This window comes from Platalea leucorodia (assembly GCF_965183815.1).
Source record: "Platalea leucorodia genome assembly, chromosome: 15".
NCBI classification, from domain to species: Eukaryota; Metazoa; Chordata; class Aves; order Pelecaniformes; family Threskiornithidae; genus Platalea; species Platalea leucorodia.
In genome coordinates, this window is record NC_138837.1 from 10,224,515 (window position 1) to 10,243,846 (window position 19,332).

Here is a 19,332-nt window from a genome sequence, read left to right on the forward strand (position 1 = left end):
CTTCACAGCCAACCTGTGTGCTCCCTGCCCCATCTTTACGTCTGTGCCCCAGGCAAGGGCACATCTTCCAGGCTGGAAATGAGTCCCCAGTAATCTTGAGACCAGAGAAAAGGTTTGTAGGAATTCTTTTTTTTTTTTTTTTCTTTTTTTGTTCCTAATGATAGGACAACGATGGCGTAAGCTTTCCAAAGATAGCCGGCAATCTTGTGCCCTGAAGATTGCAAAACCCCTGTATTTTGGCTGCAGCGTTGGGATGGGCAGAACCCAGGTGTCAGGAATTCTCTGGTCTGTTAAATGACTTCATCTTTAATTCAGCCCACTCTGCTGGCTAATTCACATCTCTTACTGTTTGTTCTCTAATATAATGTACGCGATGTCTTTTAGACACTATTCTTATTGAGTGAAACTAAGTGCTTTCTGCATAGAAGTAATTCCTGTAGGATGCAGTTTGCCAAGGAGATGTCCTGTGACAAGAGCTGTGTTTTGTTAATGTGATCCTGATAGGACAGAGAAGCTTAGAAATTGTCTGCCTGTGAGCTGAAGTTCTTTAAACAACAGTTTCATCAGGCACCGGGCTGTGCTGGCGGCTTCTAGAGCCCTGGAGCTCTTGTTCCTTCTGGGAAGGGTTTACAACCCCCGTAGTGGTGGTAGAAACACTCACCTTGGGAAGAGTCGCAGAGTGATTTACGGTGTAGCTGTAATAGTTCCTTTGGAGATTTTAAAATGAAGCAAGTGCTAATTTGTCCTTGCGTGCTGCGTTTGGGAGGGGGGAATGAAGAGCAGATCGCATTTGGCGATGCTAAAGGGCAGTCTTTGGAGGATTTCTCGGGGGTTACGATATAAACACCTTGGCCCGTGTTTTTGGCCATCGTGCAGGGTGTCAGAGCTGCAGTGACACGAGGTGGTGACGTACAGGGTGGCTTGACCCCATGTTCTCTGCTTCCCCTTGAAACCCAGGATCTCGGGCTCGGTCCTGACGTGTTAACAGCTCCGCAAAGGCCTCTGGCTGTGCTCTGGTCTCCTCGAGCAGAGCAAACCTCGCCGTGTCCTGACGTCCTCGCTGGTGTCTGCTGGTCTGCTCTGTAGTGGATCAGTGGAGAGCGAAACGCTGGATAAACAGACTTGTACCAGAGCTAGGTTTGGCCCTGGAATTTATGCATACGCTATACTTGGGATCAAATACAGAGAGGGGTAAAAGGTGAGCGGAGCGAGGCTTTCTTAATACAAAACCACAGCTGCGTAGCTCGATCCCCCAAAAACTGTCTGCCTGCTTTAGACGAGGAGATCTGGTGAGCTCTCTCCGTCAGAAGCCGTCTGATTGAAGCTCAGCTCCCGCTCCCGCGTGCGCAGCGATGGTCTGGCTCTCCATCCGTCTGAGACGGAGCACGTTCCCGTGCCGCGCTTCCATCTTGCCTGTCCTGCAGCAAGGAACTGTCTGTCTAGGACAGCGTTGTTATTCATAAGATGCAGAATGTGTTGTTGTGAGAGAAGTTGTCAAAGCTTGTTCTTCGGGGCATGAGACGATTGCAGAGATCGGGAAGGCTCTTCCACTGCTGGCCTGGCGTGCTCGCAGGCACATCGCGCTCGCCGGGGCGAGCATGACAAACTTACTGAACCAGAAATCAACTTTCTGTCTGTCAGGGTGCTCGGAGGTGCCCAGCTGTGAACACGGGCAGTCGGGCAGCCGTTCGGATGGAGCAGTGAATAAATACGTGGTCTGAACTTGTTTGTGCGGTCCTGTAAGAGCATTCACACGGTACTTACTGCATTCATTTCACAGGTCGTGAGAGCTCAGTTGCCTTCTCTTCGTGCATGTCTGGCCGTGCAGGAGTGCCCCAGCCGTTTCCAGCGCTCCTCTCTCGGTGCAGAGAGGCACTGCCTCTGGGGTGGGAGCGATTTCTGTCTTCTGCCTTGCATTTTCAGGCGTTGCTCGGAGCCATAATGTACTAAAAGTGGAATCATGGCACCAAATGAAAACTGCCACAACTCTGGGCAAAGAAGACGAAAGTAATGAGCTGCATGCTGTCCTAGCTGAAAACTGACTGGTGGCCTGTGACCAGTGCAATGGGGTTTGTAGATATTTTAGTGTAAATTAGATAAAAAGTGGAATTCTGACTTAAATGGCAAGATTACCTAAGCACTCCAAATCAATTCACTTAATGACCAGCTTCATAACCTTTATGTGAGCAGTGGAGTTTTATGCCTTGTCTGCTTCGTGCTCTCTGTTTCATCCAAATCAAAATTAAATGACTCCATTACAATTACAGCTCTATCATTCGAGCATTCAAGAGTGCACTTTAGCAAAAGATCACTGTAATTTGAATTATGGTATAAGTGAAGAAGTTTGTATTGCCTGTCATATTTTTAGAGCTTGCTTGGCTTTCATCAGCCTTTCTATATAGTACGCGGTTGATATTGTAGCAGTCGTGCTGAAAGTTTGTATTGATAAACTGTAATATTTTGTCCAGAGCAGTTAAATTTGAGGTGCTTGTGGTTTTAGACCATCAAAATATTACACAGGGAGGTATTTCTCCTCTACTCTGGGGTTTGCATTAAACTTGCGCTCCCTTTCTCCCCCACCCCTTACTTTTGTTGCTTTGCAGTAGGGTTTTATGCCCTTTAAATAATTTAGGGAGAAAGGGGAGAAGAGAAAGTGTAAAGTATCATGATTCTGATGGATCATTCCTGATTGAGGATTTGGCTTAATGAGCTGCACCAGCCTCAAAAGAGCTGCACCGATTCCCCCGTTTGCCCTGCTGTGTCTTTCTGTTCATGCTGACAGCTGGGCAAATCTGGATGAGCTTGATCAAAATCACCGAAACTGGGCTAATTTATGCATTGCGCTTAGGGAGGGCGATTCTTTCATTTCGGTGTAGATGTGTGGTAGCTGTGCCAAAGTCAGCAGACTCGCAGTGGGTTTATTCTGAAGGAACTGGGTGGTTCAAGTCCCCTGTCTTGGTGGCTTCAGGGTGGCTTCGGAGAGAAGCTGCGGGTTTTGCTGCAGGCCCGGTGGGGCTGGGGGAAAGCTTGTGATGAGGCAGATCTGTTACGGATCTTTCACTCCTTCCCAACCAGCCTTTCCATCTCCTGCTCTGACAGCATCAAGTGGGCATTTAAAAATAATTAAAAGGAGATTAAAATTCTTTTTATGTTCTATTCTACTCATTTCGACTTTCATGATGGCAAACAAGGTGATCTCTTGAGAGACCGTAATATTTCATGCGAGGTAGAAAGGGCTCCAGCTGCTTGTGCTCTGGGTGCTTGTGATATTGCTAAAAGACCGCTGAGAAATGGCAGGAGAGACGTGCAGCCCTGAGCCTTGGCAGCATGTTCAGAGCAATTTTACCTTCCAGCAGCTTACAAGAAAGCAAATCTCATTTCATTGTTTCTTGTGATGCCCAATTAATTGATTATCACTATCTGAGGCTGCTTGTTTGCTGTAGTCAGTAATCACCACTGTACTGTGCAGGCATTGTAACAGCTAGTAGGAATGAATGCAGGCTGGTTTTTAACCCTTCCTCGTACTTGGAGTTGTGGACCATCACACGCAGTCGTGGTTGGGATGAACGTGAAAGCAGTACATCGATCCTCTGATTCTGTAAAGATATCAGGCTTGTTCCTTTCAGTGCCTGCTTGCTGATCTCTGTGTCTCTGTATTTTTTGAAGTCACTGACTGATCCAGAGGCTAGAAGCCTCTCACCTTCCCAATGGATCTCAGGTAGCTGGAGCATGGAAAAGAAGGATGTGACTAGCATCTACCCTGGTAGTTAGAGCGGTAACCTCTTCCTTGGTCTCTGGGTCTGCTTAGAAACAAAAAAACCCAAGAACTGCACACAAAAAAGCACCTACAGCTTAAAACGCAGGTGCTGTGCAATGCCACAAGCTTTGCTCTGTTTTTCTGTCCTGCAAACAGTTTCCATTTTAACTTCTGTAGCCAGCTGAGCTCAGAGGGAGAGGGTGGGAAGTGTAAAGTCACCAGGATCTCCCTCCAGGAAAAAGGGGGAGGGAAAAAGGTCACTCTTGAACTTGGAGGCATCTACATTTTCAGTGAGCTTTAATGCTCCTTAAAGGGCTCATGGCAGTGACAGAGCATAGATCTGGCAAGTGATGTTCGTGGTTTCACAGCCGGATCTGATGGTGCGCGGTGGAGCAGGCTCGAGCGCCGGACCTCACCTGGTGCCCAGGGGCCGGCTGCGGGGCCGGGGGCGATGCTCCCTGGTCGCTGCGAGCTGAGCTGGTCAAATTAATACCGCGTGCGAGAGGGGTGAACTTGCACGTACAGAGAGCATCTGCGGGAACGTGGGTTTCGCTGTTGCGCTGGAGTTACAGTAGGTTATGTTCGCTGCTGTGGTGGTTTAACCCAGCAGGCAGACAAACATCACAGCCGTTTGCTCGTTCCCCCTGTCCCCAGTGGGATGGGGGAGACGAACTGGGGGAAAAAAAATAAAATTTGTGGGTTGAGATAAAGACAGTTTAATAGGACAGAAAAGGAAGGGAGAAAATAATAATGATAAAAGAACATGCAAAATAAGTGATGCACAATGCAATTGCTCACCACCTGCTGACCGATGCCCAGCCCAGCCCTGAGCAGCGATCACTGCCCCCCGGCCAGCCCCCCCCAGTTTCTATACTGGGCATGATGCCATATGGTATGGAGTAGCCCTTTGGCCAGTCTGGGTCAGCCCCCCTGGCTGTGCCCCCTCCCAGCTTCTCACTGGCAGGGCCTGAGAAGCTGGAAAGACCTTGCCTAGTGTAAGCACTACTTAGCCACAACTAAAACATCCGTGTGTTATCAACATTATTCTCGTGCTAAATCCAAACCACAGCACTACACCAGCTACTAAAGAAAGAAAAAAAATTAACTCTATCCCAGCTGAAACCAGGACAGCTGCTCTGCCACTGATTTCCCTCAGTGGGCAAGTTCCTTAGTCATCTGTTTCCCTTCATTACACCAGCAAATCACAATCAGCCCTAATGAAATCAAGTGACATTATACTGATGCGAAAGATGAGAATGAAGTCCTTAATCTCTCCTCTCCTTATAATGCAAGGATGATGGTACTCGGCACAGGTATTGGCTTGTTCATCAGCGTTAGTATTTTTAGGGCATCCTTGAGTTCTTGGAGCATAAATGTTGTTTAGTGGGTTCCTTGTAAATAAACAGTTTTGCCTCAGTAGAGGAATTGATAAGATAACCCGAAGGATAAAAGCCTGTCTTTCCTTCCAGTGTCCATTAGAAGAAAACAAACACATTAGCGTGCAGCATAGCTGGTGAGTTAAAATATCTTTTACTCGGTTCCTCTGTCCTCAGGGAAGATGATGGATTTTCTTGACACCTTCCTCAATGCCATGTCTGCTCGGAGAATTATTCGGCTCTAAATCCCCTTGCCTAAACCGACAATGCATCTGCTAAAATGATTTGGCTTAGTTTCTATTGACTGGGTGCTCTGTGAGTTCTCCCTGTCATGGCCCACCAAGTGCGTAGTAAATACAGGTGAAGCGGGGGCCCGGGCAGCCTGGAGGGACTCTGCTCCTGCCGGCTTCTTGTTGCCGGGCTTGGAAACGGCCTCCGAGGCGCTGGGGGTGGGATGTGCTGGCAGGGAAGGCTGGAAGGGCCGCTGCTCTGTGCAGGCGCTGACTGGGGACCCTTGGTGCTTAGCCTGGCTCATCTCCCCCCATTGATTCTTTCAAAGTTAGTTTTTCCACCAAGTAACTATCCATATGTAGACAATACGGGTTTGTTGGTGGTTCTCGTGATATTTTTCAACATTGTGTTTGGTGTGGAGTGGAAAGAGAAAACAAGAGGCAGCGGGGTGAGTGCTTTGATCTGGATTCCCCTCAGGCACCCCCACCCCAGAAAGCACCTGAACAGCTTTCCAGGCTTGCACTGAAATAAAGCTTTGTGGAGTTTTCTGCTGGTTTTAAAATTGTCCTGGACTTGCCTGAGGGACACGCTGGGCAGTGGCCAGCTTTGAGGGGGTGGGAGGTGGCGGGGATGGGGGCTGCCAGCCCTTGGAGGGGTTAGGGAGAAGGCCCTGGAGCTAAGATTTCATTTGACCTCCAGGTGAAAGGGACATGGGTTTCCTGATGCCTTGGGGCTAAATGTGTGCAATCACCATAATTACGCATCAATTTGCATTTATTTGCATAAGTGCCACTACTTGAAAACCAAACTGCTGTCACCTTTGCCTTGGGAGAGGGGGAGAGGTTGGACTGTGCCTCTTGTAATTCCCATTTGTCTTCCTGACAGGGAGGCCATTTCGCACCTCCGGCCCCTCTGCTGTGTTACCCGCTGCTTTCCCCTCGGGTTCCTCTCAGCCAGCACCCCACCCGGAGTGCCTCTGCCTCCCTTCTCCCCTCCTCCTCTCTCCCCACCTGCCCCTGTGTCACCTTTTTCTCCTGCCAGCTTTCTCTGTTCCTGCCTGCCCAGCCGCACGTCCGCCCCGCGCGGGGACGAGCTGTTTGCGTACGTCAGCGCGGACGGGTCTCCCCGTTCCTCTGCACAGCAGCGGTTCCCTGGTCTCCGTCAGGCGAGACGGGGAGGGGATACACTTGATCCAAAGCATCTTATTTACAGCTACAGACTGCAGGCTGGGGCAGGGGACAGTCTCTCCCTATGCATTCGTACAGCACCTGGGCAAACTTGGCCTTAACCAAGGTGTGCGGTGGGAGCTGTGATAGTCTTATATCTGTCCTGCCTGCAGAGGATCCCTGGAGGAAGCCTTTGGGGGCATGCAGGCAGGTAGGGCCTCTGCCTGCTCTCTTCTGCTCTGTCCTTTCCATTGGCAGAGGAACCATTTAGCTGGTACGGCTCAATCGGTCTCCCAGTAAAAGGTCTGGCAGTCCTGGCCCTGCAGCCCCCTCCCCTCCGTAGCAGACACGGGGACCCTCATCCTTCCCACTGGCACTGAGATGGCTTTGCTCAGTCTAGCTGAGCCCTCAAGCTTAAAACTACCCCAGTCCAGCTGGGTCCAGCAGGAGCACCCCTGGACAGGGCAGGATATAGTGGTTAGGCAAACATCTGCAAATTACTCCCTCCATGGTGCTGGAGCATGCTGTAAAAGCTCCCTCTGCCTCCCTCCTGTGGTATCTCTGCATTTCTTTCCCCTTCACAGTTTTTGTTTTTAAGTCTGTGCCTTACTTTTTGGGGGGACTTGGTGCAAAATTGCGTGGTACTTCAATGATTGATAACCTCCGTGCTGACCTTTGCAGCTTGCAAACGGAGCGAGTGCTCGGATGCTCGTTATCCGAGCGGCCCAAGAAGCCAAACAGCTCTGGCGAGTCTCTTACTGCCGGAAGAAAGCAGCTTGCGTCTGTAGCAAGGGGGAGGATGGCTCAGAGTTAATGCTTCTTGTATCAAACTGTGATCTACCCACTAACGGAATGAATTGGAATAGATTGCTCATTTCATTAGCGGCGAAGGTAAGTGAGTGGGCTGTATCCGTACGAGATGTGTATTTTATTCAGGCTGCCAGAAGAATACTGGTGATTAATTGCCGTTGATTTCTGACATCTGTGTTCCTACTGGGGGAATTTTTGAAGGCCTGGAAGATGCTTTTACGCAGCCTTCAACCTTTCGGTGCCCTCGAGAAGTGGAAAGAACAAGGGGAAAATTCTGAAGGCAGGAGAGGAAAGCCTCGGGTAACGGGAGCCGTGCTGGGCCAGAACGGCCTGGCCCAGGTGGGGCTCAGGAAGGGTGGCAGCTGCCAGTCTTGATCTTAGCAAAGAATAGGCTGTATTGTGTGTTGGTTTGGGTTTCGTTTTTTTAAAGGTAATAACTGGGTACATGAGATGTGCGTTTCCTTCTTTTGATTATTTTAAGCAATCTACTTTGCTCTCAAAGGACTTGATAGATAATTAAATAGTGTGTTGTCAGGGGATCGGTGGCCTTATGGAATCAATCTGCCCTTCTCTCTGGCGCTTGCTTCTTCTAATAATATTTCTAGGCAATTGGTGACTGTTTTCCTGCTAAATGTTTTGGCAGTGATCCCCAGATTCAACTAAATTATTTCCTTAAGCTTGTCTTCTAGCTGGTGTGCTTGCACACTGTGATGCCAGCATTAAACCGTTCATACCATGGGCTTCAAACGCACTATGGATGGGGCAAAGCCAAATTTTATCTGAGTCTGGAGCGAAACACAGCAGCACTGAACAACATGTGGCCAGTCCCTGAAATGGCTTGAGAAAGGAATGGAGATGCAGTGTGCACTGCCTGATTCTGCAGAGGGGATTAAGGAGGTGGAATTATTTTATTTAATGGTCCACTGCAAATGGGTTAGGTTCAGTATGCCTGTCAAGTAACACGCTTTCCCAAAGAGCTTGCTTGCAGGATGGATTATGCTGTTGCTTTTGTGCTGGTATCTGCAGTCACTGGACACAAGACAGCTTGTGTGTCAGAGAGGGAGAAGTTCTCCCTTGCAGTATTCCCATCCAGAACCTATCCTTTCTCTCCATGGGCCCCTCGCTTTTTACATCAGATGAAAATTCTGGCCTGAAAAACTTTTCCTTTTGTCCCAGGGAGCTGGGGTGACCTGCTTCACGGGAAGCGTATTGTTGGTGTGGGCAGGTGCTGGCCCCCTCACTTGCCGTTCCTGCTTTATAAATAGGCCTGACGGCAAAATCGAGGTCAGTGGACTCGTTGCCAGCTTGCTGGCCCTGTGGCACCTCGCTGGGAGTGGGGAAAGGCAAAGTGCTAAATGTTCGAGCAGCAGCTAGCATGGAAACCTGCCGTAAACCACCCCCCTCCACCAAGGGGCCGATGCCGCTGGCCAAAATCCCGTGCTCAGATGGGTGTTGGGACCCTCTGCCAACGCATTCCAGGAGGCCAGGGTGGATGCACGGTGTGGGAGAAGCCCATGTGATAGGGCTGGAACGTAATTCCTGCTGATTGCCTGATGTTCAGGGAGACCAACTGGAAAATGGGTCCTGCCTTCTGCCGTAGGTATGGTCCCTGCTGGCCAAAATGCCTGTGCGATGGCAGGGAAGGATGTGTTGAAGAAGCTGCCTCTGTGGGTCCCTGGTCTGTCAGTAATTAGCACCTCTGATCCCCAGATTGTCAGCTAGCCCCTTCTCACCAGCCCTGAGAAACTAAATTAAAATGAAACAGAGGAGAAAATAGTCCTGCTGGCTGGGACAGCTGGACAAAGATGAGGAGTCTTAGGGCTGGATCTGCCCGTGGATACTGGGCTGGATCTGCCCATCCAGGACCGGCTCCACGCGTGTCCTGGGGCTCCCAGCTGGCTTAGCAGAGCCAGCACCAGCTACCCCTGATGGGAGAGGGAAGTGAAGCCCAGTGGTCCCGGCAGCGCAGAGCTGTATCTGGGCTCTCTCCATCAGCACAAAGTCTGCCCAGGCTGCGGGCCGCTCCCAGGGGATGCCAGGACTCCTCTCCACACTGTGTCCCTGGAGAACAAGGCTCTCTGCTCTTGCTGAGGAGGGGGCTGAGGCGAGCGGAGCTGGCCCTGGTGAGCAGCAGTGGCTGTTGTGTTCTCCGATGCCCTGACATTGACCACCTCTCCCTGTGATGAACGGCTTTCTTGCTGCATCCTTGGCTCGAAAACCTTCCATCCTGCCCGAGCTGCTGAGTCGCCTGTTTGTAATGCAGTTGTCATCGTCCCCTAGCACTGGTGTGTCCCCAAGGGCTTGCAGAGGCTCCCATTGCCTCCACCTCAGCCCATTAGCCTTTGCTCTTGCCTCCTTGGATGCCTGTTAATGATTTCCATTTTTGCGGCACCTCTACACTCAAAGCACTTCCTTTTATTAGCGGCAAGACTTCTACCTCAATTCTCATTCTGCAGTTGTTTCCTTGGGTACTCTAGCACCCAGCTGCAGCTGCGTGCTGAACTGCAGAGGAACGGTGCTGCACTCTGCAGCCCTCTGGCTTACCCAGGCCTGGCCTACCCAGGCCTGGCCTTGCTTTGATTGTAAAGCGGGTGCTAAGATCCTGGTGCGGAGGTAGTGCAGCAGTAGGCTGCACCTCATTACCTTGGTAGCAGGCATAAATGGCCCCATTAAATCTACTCTGTATCCCAGTGCTGTAGCAATAAAAATTGTCAGGACCAAGATGGTGTCAAGAAATTTATGGTGAATGCCTCACTACGGTGGTCGCTTGGATTCCTCATAGGAGCCAGCGTTGGGGCTAGAGCATCCTTGAGAGGGAGGCTTCTCCCAAAGCACTTCATAACGACCTGAAGAACAGCTGGCAGGAGAGAGTCATTATGTGTGCTGCTGACTTTCCAAAGGTGCTGGATAATTGTGCTCAGTGGATGAGAAAATTACCTGCAAACTTCTTTGGGATGTCAAATCAGCCTCATTTTCTCCAGACTCTGAGAGCCTGATGGAAATGTATATTAGCAGAACTGAAGGGATGAAATAGGGTGGAGCAGGGGAGGAGCAGCTGAGGGCACCCGTCTCTCATGTACCCCAGGCTCGGTGAGGAAGCCTGCCTGGGTCTGTCTGCTGTGCCTGGGTGGAAAATCCAGATGAACCAGCCTGGAGGAGACTCGCTGCTGGGGTTGCCTCAGCATTCTTTCCAAAAGTGGATGATTTACCCTCAATACAGGGCAACTGAGGCACTGAAAAATGGGAAGCTACATACTATGGCAGGAGTCAGTGGCAGGATCTGTAACGGCTGGAGGTTTTTTGGCTCCCGCTCTAAAGGCTACACCCTGTCAAAGCACAGGGATGGTAAATAGAAAAAGCCAGGGGAGGTCGTCGGCTCTGCTGGCATGGCAGCTGTGCTGGGGATCCCAGCGGCCGGCTTGTAGGGAGCTGGATGGGGACAGGGGTTAAGCCCCACAGGTCAGCGCAGGCTTGGTTTTGGATGTAGGATGGGAACAGGCCTCGATGGAACCGGTGAGTCACGGGCTGCGCAATGTGGAGATGGTCCCTTTCCATGGGCTGCTGACCCAGCGTGTCCCTACAAGGCCACTGCACCACCTCCAGGGAACAGCCTTCTCCCAGCAGGTCCTGTTCCAGAGATCTCTTCTAATACCACTGGGACCATCATTTTTCCTCTCTTTCCCCCACGGGTAACAGAATTCATCTCCCCAGATGCCAGGAGGGACACTCTTCCAACCTAGCAGATGAATGGATGCACCAGCCTTGGGAAAGCCAGAAAAAACCCACAGAGGGGGAAGCCCAGCGTTTGTTCCCGTGCAGGGAAATGGGTAGTAGCTCTGCTCACTTGGAGCTCACCGAAGCAGCTGATAGCGATTTCTGTCTCTGTTTGGATGCACTATGGATGCTTCTCCCATTTGGCTCACCTGATGCCTCATCACTTTGCAGCTCTGCATGCCAAGTGCTTTGTTAAAGTCTAGTTCAGTGTCTGGATGTACAAAGGTCTGCGCCAGATCTCGTCCCCGTGCTGCTGTGCTTCGTTATGGAGCGTGTGCGGTGCCGTTATCCGAGGGAAAACACCGCTTCGCTTCTCGTCTCCTCTCATAGCTGTGTCAGCTTTAGTTTAAATGGCTGGTGGCTGCCTAATGAACAAAGGAAGCTCGAATATTTGAACAAAACTGACTTTAGTGGTCGCTGGGTTGGGGAAGTGGTTTGTGCTGACCACCCTGTGATTTTTTGACAAGACTTTGGTGACCGGAGGGAGGACAGGGGTGGAGTTGAGCAAGCCTTGTGCTCCTCAGCCTCTGGCTCTCATGCTAGGGGCTGTACTTTGGCTTACTGGAGCGGACGTGCTTCTAGTGGAGGTTAAAAGCAGAGATTGCTCAGGCTATTTGTGCTCATGGTTGAAGAAGGATTTACCCCCTGAGCTGATACAAACCTAGGCTTATCCTAAAATTAATAAAAATAAAGAATCTATTCAAATTGATGCAAGCTCACGAGCCAAAAATCTATTCTTATAAACAGACTCAGATTACAAATAGATTCAGCTTATAAATGGGCTTCACCAGCTGAAGTTCAGACCTGTGCTTGAGCATGTTGTAGGCAGAGGCTTAAACGCTTGCTCGTTGAAGCACGTGCCTGAGGGCCACGTTGAATCAGGGCTGTGGGAGACTGTCTGCTGGAGAAACAAATCAGCTGTTTAACTCTCTTACATGGTCCCATAGCGTTGCTGTGTCCTGTTCAACAGCTACTGCTTTTTACCTACGTGTGTGTGTCTCGGTGGTGCCTGCGATGGTGTGTTACACATGTGCGTACCCTATATACACCTGCGTGCCGGTATGTACGCACGTGTTCTGTGTGGTTTGGGGGTGCCCAAAGGCCCATAGCTCTTCTACCAGCTTGTAGGTGGGCGAAGGGTTTGGTCGGGTCATGGCCCTTAGTGGTGTCGTGGGTTATAAAGCTGATGAAGAGCGAGTTTAAGGGGAGAGGATGGCAGCTGTACGGGAGCTGCATGCGATGGCGGGGCATCTGCTGCAGGCTGTGGGGCAGGGTGGGAGCAGACGGGGGCCGAGGCACAGCCTGGCTTGCACAAGGCGGCACTGGAAAGCAGGTCAGGGTTGCAGCGGGAAGCACGGAGGCTCAGCCGCACGCAGGGGCAGTGTCACCAAGTAGATGTGACGCCGTGCCGAGAGAGGGGCTCTCGCCAACTCTCTCAGGGGTTTGTGGGGTCACCTTGGACAAGGTGCCTCACTTCTCCCCTTTCTGCTTGCTCTTTCTCACTTGCATTTCTTGGGGCGAGCACCATCCCTTTGAGGTGTTTAGCACCTAGCACGAGGGCAGGTAACTGCAGTCCCCAGCTACTGAGGTCGGTGTTGCTGGCTCACCACCGTTGCGCTGCATGGATGGTCCCGCTCTGCCTCACAGCAGTAAGGGAAGTCCTTTGTGGGTGCCACTGTCCTCCTCCACCTCTGATCATCCAAAAGGTCTCCAAAAGGTGCAGTCTGTGTCTTGTGGTGCAGGTCACCCACCCGTGCAGGTGGCTCGGAGGCTGGCAGAGCTGTGTCCTGAAGGGCTCCAAAGCGTGGGTAAGGCCCCTGCTGGGGTACCATTACAGTCCTGCACGAGCTCTTCAACAGGCATTAGCAGTGGGGATGTGAAACACTGTGCTGGGCAGGAAACTTCTTCACTCACCGAGTCCTTGAGAAGCCTCAGTAAGTGTATGAAGGACTACACAGGGTGTCACCAGCCTGCCTGCTGCAGCTCTGCCTTCTGCTGGGAGAGACTGTCACCAGCAACGTCCCAATGGGCACCGCCAGCTTCTGTTCGCTCCCTCCTCCGTGTCTCCTCTTGTACTGGGGCTGCTGGGGAGCCCTGGCCCAGCCTGGTGCCTCCAGCCAGCCAGCTGCTCTCCTTGCTTCCCAGCTCTCTGCTGTCACCTTCATGCATAAAACATCTCCCTGTTGACTGAGGTCCCATCTCCTGGTGGCCTTGTCAAGGGAGCTGCAGGGGGACATAAAAAGTCCCTTGTAAATCTCTGGCCTCTCATCCTTGGAAACTTTACTGTGCCTCCAGAGAGCAGCCCTGCTGCTGTTCCTGCTCTTTCAGGGGCTGACGTTTAGCTGAGGCGGGACGGGAGCAGCCAGCGCTCTGCCTGCTGCCCGCCTTCAGCAACAGCCGCTGCCCCGTCCTCGGGGCAGGCCGTGAGCGCTCCCCGGTGCGGAGCTGGGGGTCCTGCCTGCGTGCCGTCGCTTCTCCTGCGCCTGGTGTCTCTCCTGTGTGGTAGAAAGCCCGGAGGGTTATCTTCGGTGCTCCCTCCCCTGCCAGGATGGATGCTCTGAGGAAGGGAGGAAACGGGATCCCTGCGTCAGTCCCAGAGATCCGCATGGGAAGGGGGTGGCAGTGAATGCAATGAGACAGGGGAGAGAGCAGCTCAGGGAGGGCCCTGTGTGTGCTCTTGAACCAGCCTCAACTCTGAGGTTTTTTTCATTTTCTCCTCCTTAAATGACAGTGACATTCAGCAGCTGGCTTTGAGGCATTGTAGGAACATACACAGGTGAGGGATGCCCCGGATCAGTGCAACGGAGAGCCTGCTCTTTCATTGAGAGGGGGAAATAGGGTGGGAGCGCAAGCGTCAGTTAGCATCGCATGGCATTTCTGTGGCAGAGGGAGGACTGTAACCCTGCACAGTTGAACAAATCACTGATTATCCTCATCATTTGCCTGTGCTTGATGAGGAGTTGCAGCCTGAGAGATGAGACTTTGCTCATGGGACTGTCGGTGCTGTTCGCTGTCTCGGTACCTAGGTACGTAAATGACGTTGTGCAGGCTTAACAGAGGACTCGGTAGAAATGGCTCCAGTTTGAACGGAGAATGAGAGTGAGATGGGGTACAGCCCTGACAGAAACACAGGGGTCACTGCACTGGTAGCTCTAGGGTAGGTAGAAGCCTCTCTGCCACCCCCAACTCATTGCCGTGGAGTTTGGATCGTCCTGAGCCTGCCTGCGTGGCAGCTTACGAAGGGGCTTTGGGGCGGGAAGCTGAACTGTGCCCTGAGGCATGGGTGGGCCCCTACGCCGTGGTACCCCGGGGTGGGCAGTGGGCTCAGAAATAGCTCCATTGCCCCAGTGAGACTTGGGCTGATGCCAGCAAAACTGGAGCCTGGTGAGCACCTCTGCCTGTCTGCCGGCCGGGCTGGGCTCCACGCGCTCGCAGGGAGAGAAGAGATGGCGGCAGGAGAGCGGGGGGGCTAAGGGGACAGGGGCTGGAGCGAGCGAGCGCGCGCTCTGCGGTTGTTCTGGTGGGGCTGTTGGTTTCGCAGTCCTTGTTTAAGCTCTCCAGGCACGTGACGACCTTGGGAGCATGTGGCAAATTTGCAGCCAAATTGCTGTACGTGATGGAGATGCTGAACTGGGAATTGGCGAGCTGAATTCTCTCTGGCTCTGGCAGGGAGGGACAGGAGTGTTGCCAGGTCAGAGCTGGGATCCAGCCAGCCCAGTATTACTGACAATATTACTCTTTACCGAAGAGCTGCCCTTATTAGTTCTTCCCGGTCACAAGCTTTGCTCGGCAGCTTCTCCGCTCAGTGGGGAGAGGAGACCTTGCAGGAGTAGCTCATCAAAAGGACGTATATATGGAAAAAAACCCCAAAGCCCCTCCTTTCTGAGAGCAGATCCAGAGCATCTGGTGTTCCTGAGGCCTCAGAAGGGAGCAGCACTTACAGCTGTCCCCAGGGAGAACTTCTATATGTTAATTTAAGTTTACTATAAAGCCTACATCAGCTTCTTACAGTGGAAGATGAAGGAACAGAGAAGCAAGGCAAATTACTTTATCTGGGTCCCAAGGTCATCTCTGTGTATGCTGTTTTAAATATATGTATATATTTAATAATTATTGTACTCATTAATTGACTGCTTGTGCTGGGGAAGGCAGCTGGCAGTGAAGTGGCAACAGAGGCTGAATTTCTGGGAGCGTTGGCAATGTCCCCTGAAGGCATCAGGAGCTTTTCCGATGGCAGAGTTTGGGGCTGAGCTGTGGGGACCAGCAGTGCCGCTCTCCTCCAGCACTGACCCCTGTCCTGCTCCGACTCCTCGCCAAAGCTGCAGGAGCTGCCCAGTCTCAGGTTCAGCCCATACTGGGGCTCCTCTCATGTCACTACCCGCCTTGCCTCCCGTACTCCCCTTCACTCTGCTCTTTCCCTGGCCGATGGGGAGAGCGTATTTGCTCTGTCAGCAGCAGCAGCTTTGCCGTGACACTGCTGCTGTTCAGGAGAGAATAGAAAAATCCCAGCTCCTTCACTAGCTTTTTATGTAGCTCAGTCATTCAGCTGGTGGTTGCAGAGTAGCTTGAGATCTTTCAACCTCAAGGAAGAGCAAAGCCATGTCACCCCAGAGTCCCAGGGCAGATTGTCCTCCCCCCTCTGTAGGCACTAACTCCCTCTGCTCGGCTTGTCTTCCAGGTACTGAAAGGCTGCAAGAAGCTGAACCTGTCTGTGCATTCGGTGGGACGCATCCCGGGGGGCTATGTCACCAACCACATCTACACCTGGGTGGACCCGCAGGGCCGGAGCGTGTCCCCGCCGGTGGGCCTGCCGCACCACCAGAACAGCTCCCTCCGCAAGGACGGCGAGAAGAGGAGCCACCTCCAGCTTCTGCAAGAGGGAGATGAGAAGAAGGTGAGCGAGGGGGATCAGCCACAGCCCTGGGGGCCTGTCTGTGGTTACCTGTTACCATGTAGGTGCCAACCCTCTTTGTTCCCTTTATGCTTTTCATTCGTGTGATCCTGGCCTCCACTGGGATAGCCGTCTCTCCTTTAGGATGCACTGGATCCTAGTTTTTTTCCCTTGGTGTGTAGCTTTCCCTCTGTCTTCCCCCGAGGAGCACTCTAGGACAGGATGGATTGGCTTTGTTCCCTTTTAACGCAAGTAGAACCTGAGCTGCAGACAAGGCATCGTCCAGATGCAGACTTGTCTGGCGGTGAGGGTCCCGCTAGGAGCAGCGGTCGAACCAGAAATTGCTTTCAAGGCTTTTTCCCAGTCAGGTGGTTGTTCTGGCTAGAGGCCCGCTGCCGACATGGTGATGGAGAGGCTGACATAGATGTTAGGTTCAGGAGGGCTCGTGGATTTGGAGGGCTAGATCTCAGGGTGCGTTACTGCCCTTCTTCCTGCATTTCAGATCTTTCCTCCGGTGTTTCTGTGAGGCTTTCTTGGGTCTCTTCACAGTTTTGTCTAAGTAAAAAAAAAAAAAAAAGAAAAATTTCTCTTCCAAAAATGCTATAAAATAAAACGGATTATTTTCCGTTTCTGTTTGGGGAGAGGCAGGCTGAGCCAGGAAGGGCCTGAGCAGTGCCTGTGCAAAAAGCCCTGTCAAGTGAAAAAGGAGCCGGGAAGGGAACGGCTTTCGTAATGGCACCCGGGGGAGCTGGTGGTGTCTGGCCAGTGCTGGCCACTCCAGCAGGGCCTGGATCTCAGGCCTTTGACAGAAAGGAAAGCGTATCAGTACATCTAATTCCCAGTCCTCTTCTCTGTGAGCCTGCCCTCCTTTAAATAGGCCTTATTATAAATGAAGGCAGTGGAGGATATGTTCAAGCTGCAATATCTGATCTTGGGGATCTCGTGTTCCTTCTCCCTCATGCTTCCCGTGCCCAAACAGACCTAGAGACTTGTAGACGCAGAGGAGCGGTGCTCAGATGCCCTCGCAGTGAGGCATAGGCTGGAGGGGCAGGCTCTGCTCGCTGTCTCGGTGGTGATGGATAGGGAACCTGTTCGTCCTGTACCAGCAGGACATGGCGTTGCCTCACCAGCGTTCATGGGACATCCGAGTACTGTCATACGAGCGAGCAGGGCGCTTGCTTCCCAAAGGCACAGAGTTGCTTGGAGCCTCCGTCCTGTTATCCTGAGATCACTGTGGCTGTCCCTAGTGCTTTGACTGTATGCTCAAAATATCCTCAGATCCTCCTGGAAAGGCTGTGGAGGGATCTGTAAGCTGGAGCCAGAGAGGGAAAAAAAAATCTAATACACGATGAGGCAGTTTGCTGATGAAATATTCATGTGGGCCACAAGGGAGAAGGGCCCATTATTTTTACTTTAAGGAGAAGAGAAAGCAGCCGCTGCTGATGTGCTGGTGTCCCCCACCCCCTACCACTCAGTGTCACCTTGATATAGCAGACAGCGACTCTTTGAAGCCGTAGGTAAGAGATGTTTCTCTGCACGTCGTTCCTTTAGTCCTTGCTGTCTATTGACACGAAACGCGTAGGAGCCTGAAGCTGTGCGCATCCCTGCCCAGTGCCTGAGCCTCGCACGGCCCCGGGCAGCCCCTTCCCGTCAGTCCCTAGGGAGGTGCGGTTCCAGGAGCCCTGCCTGTCTCTGGGCAGCTCGGCCACTGCATGGGCCGGTCAGCAGAGCAAAGCGCCCGCCTCTGTACGGCTCCTGCTCCTCAGCTCTGCCAGGGGGTGCACAGGAAAATGAATCCAACTGACCTTTGCAAGTTAAAAGAGCTTTAATTACCATAGCTTAATCCACTTTGGAAGTGAAGGAAGCCAAGTTGAGTGAAGGCCACGTTAAACTTCGAAGAGTATCCACGCTGGGCTTGGCTGCTGTTGGATACGCTCACTCCCAAGGTGTGAAGGGGACCCCAGCTCCAAGTCTCCCGCTGTGGCACCGTTCTGGCTGAGCTGGGCTGCAGGACCTTGGCTCACAGAAGTGGCTGCCCTTGTCCTGAGCTGTGCTTCTCTGGTGCTGCTGCTGTGATGCCTCTTCGTGGCAGCGCTGCGCTTGCAGAGCACTTGGAAGATTTCTCAGCCTTGGGTGGGATGCCCAGCCTTCGTGGTGCTACCAGCTCGTGGCTTGCTGGCTTCAGGACCTTTCGCCCCGGTGTGAGGAGTGGTGAAGAGCCTCGCACTCCAACTGGGTCTTCCAAAATCTGAGCTTGTTCTTCCATTCCTTGGTGCTGCTTCACGCAGTCAGACAGCCCTTTGGCTTCTTGTAGTGGAGGATCGTGCTTTGACCCCAGGGCAGGGGGGTGAAGGCCCCTCTGTTAACCTGGGAAGAGTCAGTGACAGTTGTAGGACATGTCTGAAGCTCACAGAAATGGGTGTGCAAAGATCTGATGCAGAGGGTAATGCTGGCATCATGAGAATGGGCAGTATTCAACCTTCAGGCAGAGAACCTGTCAGAGTCGCCCTTTTTATAGCTATAAAGGTGAGCTCAGAGCACAGCCCAGGCTCTGAATATTTGGGAATTCAGAGTTTAGTTCATACTCATCACAGGCGTCAAACCGGGATAGCCTTTCTATGCTTTTCCATGTTGCTGAAGATTAAATGAATTGGTTGTGATTAATATAGGAGGCTCACAACTAATAAAAGTCCTTTACATTGAGGTAGTTTTATTCAGGCACTGCTCCTCCGTGGCGTGTCAGCAGTGACATCGATCACTGCGGTTCCCCTCCCGCTCCTCCGTGCCACGCTGGCTGTGGCTGGCATTTCTAACAGAAGCTATCAACCCTGTGTTGTTTCGGTCCTGGGACCCCCAGGCAGCTTTGCTGGTGGCCCTTGATGTCTTGTGTCGGCCCCCAGCCTGCCTCCCGCTCTGCTGTAGCGCAGCTCTCGGTGCTGCCTGGAGGCCTTCTCCTTGCCCTCGTAATGGGCCTCCGTCCTTGCTGACCACAAGCACGATGCACCCTTCTCCCCAGCCTGTGGCTCGGTGGTTCAGCAGTGCTTTCAGCGGTAGCCGTTAGCACTGGTGGGACCCAAGGCTGCTCAGAGCAGCACCCTGGCCCCTCCGCTCCTTGCACTGCCCTGAGCCTGCCTCCAAACCCAGCTCCTCCTCACAGCCCTGCTCACTGCTGTCAACGTGCAAGGCTTGGTATGCATGTTGTGATAACCTCCGCTCCTGAATTCCCATTTGCAAGACCGGCAAAAGAAAATTAGTGAATGCTACAACTTTTAAATGACCAAGGCCACCCAGACACTTCTGTATCCAGAGGTGCCTTGCTTTGCCAGC

At 52.3% G+C, this 19,332-nt stretch overlaps 1 protein-coding gene across 3 annotated transcripts in view; it reads left to right on the plus strand.

Annotated features, from left to right (window-relative positions):
* WHRN (whirlin) overlaps positions 1 to 19,332 on the plus strand; it is a 56,213-nt gene that overhangs the window by 1,768 nt on the left and 35,113 nt on the right. For 2 of the 3 annotated variants that reach the window (XM_082327666.1, XM_082327667.1), the window contains exon 2: positions 15,793 to 16,008. In XM_082327666.1, the coding sequence (XP_082183792.1) occupies positions 15,793 to 16,008 (216 nt within the window). Of the gene's footprint in view, positions 1 to 7,352; positions 7,422 to 15,792; positions 16,009 to 19,332 lie in introns of those variants that run through there. The other variant, XM_082327668.1, reaches the window with a different exon arrangement.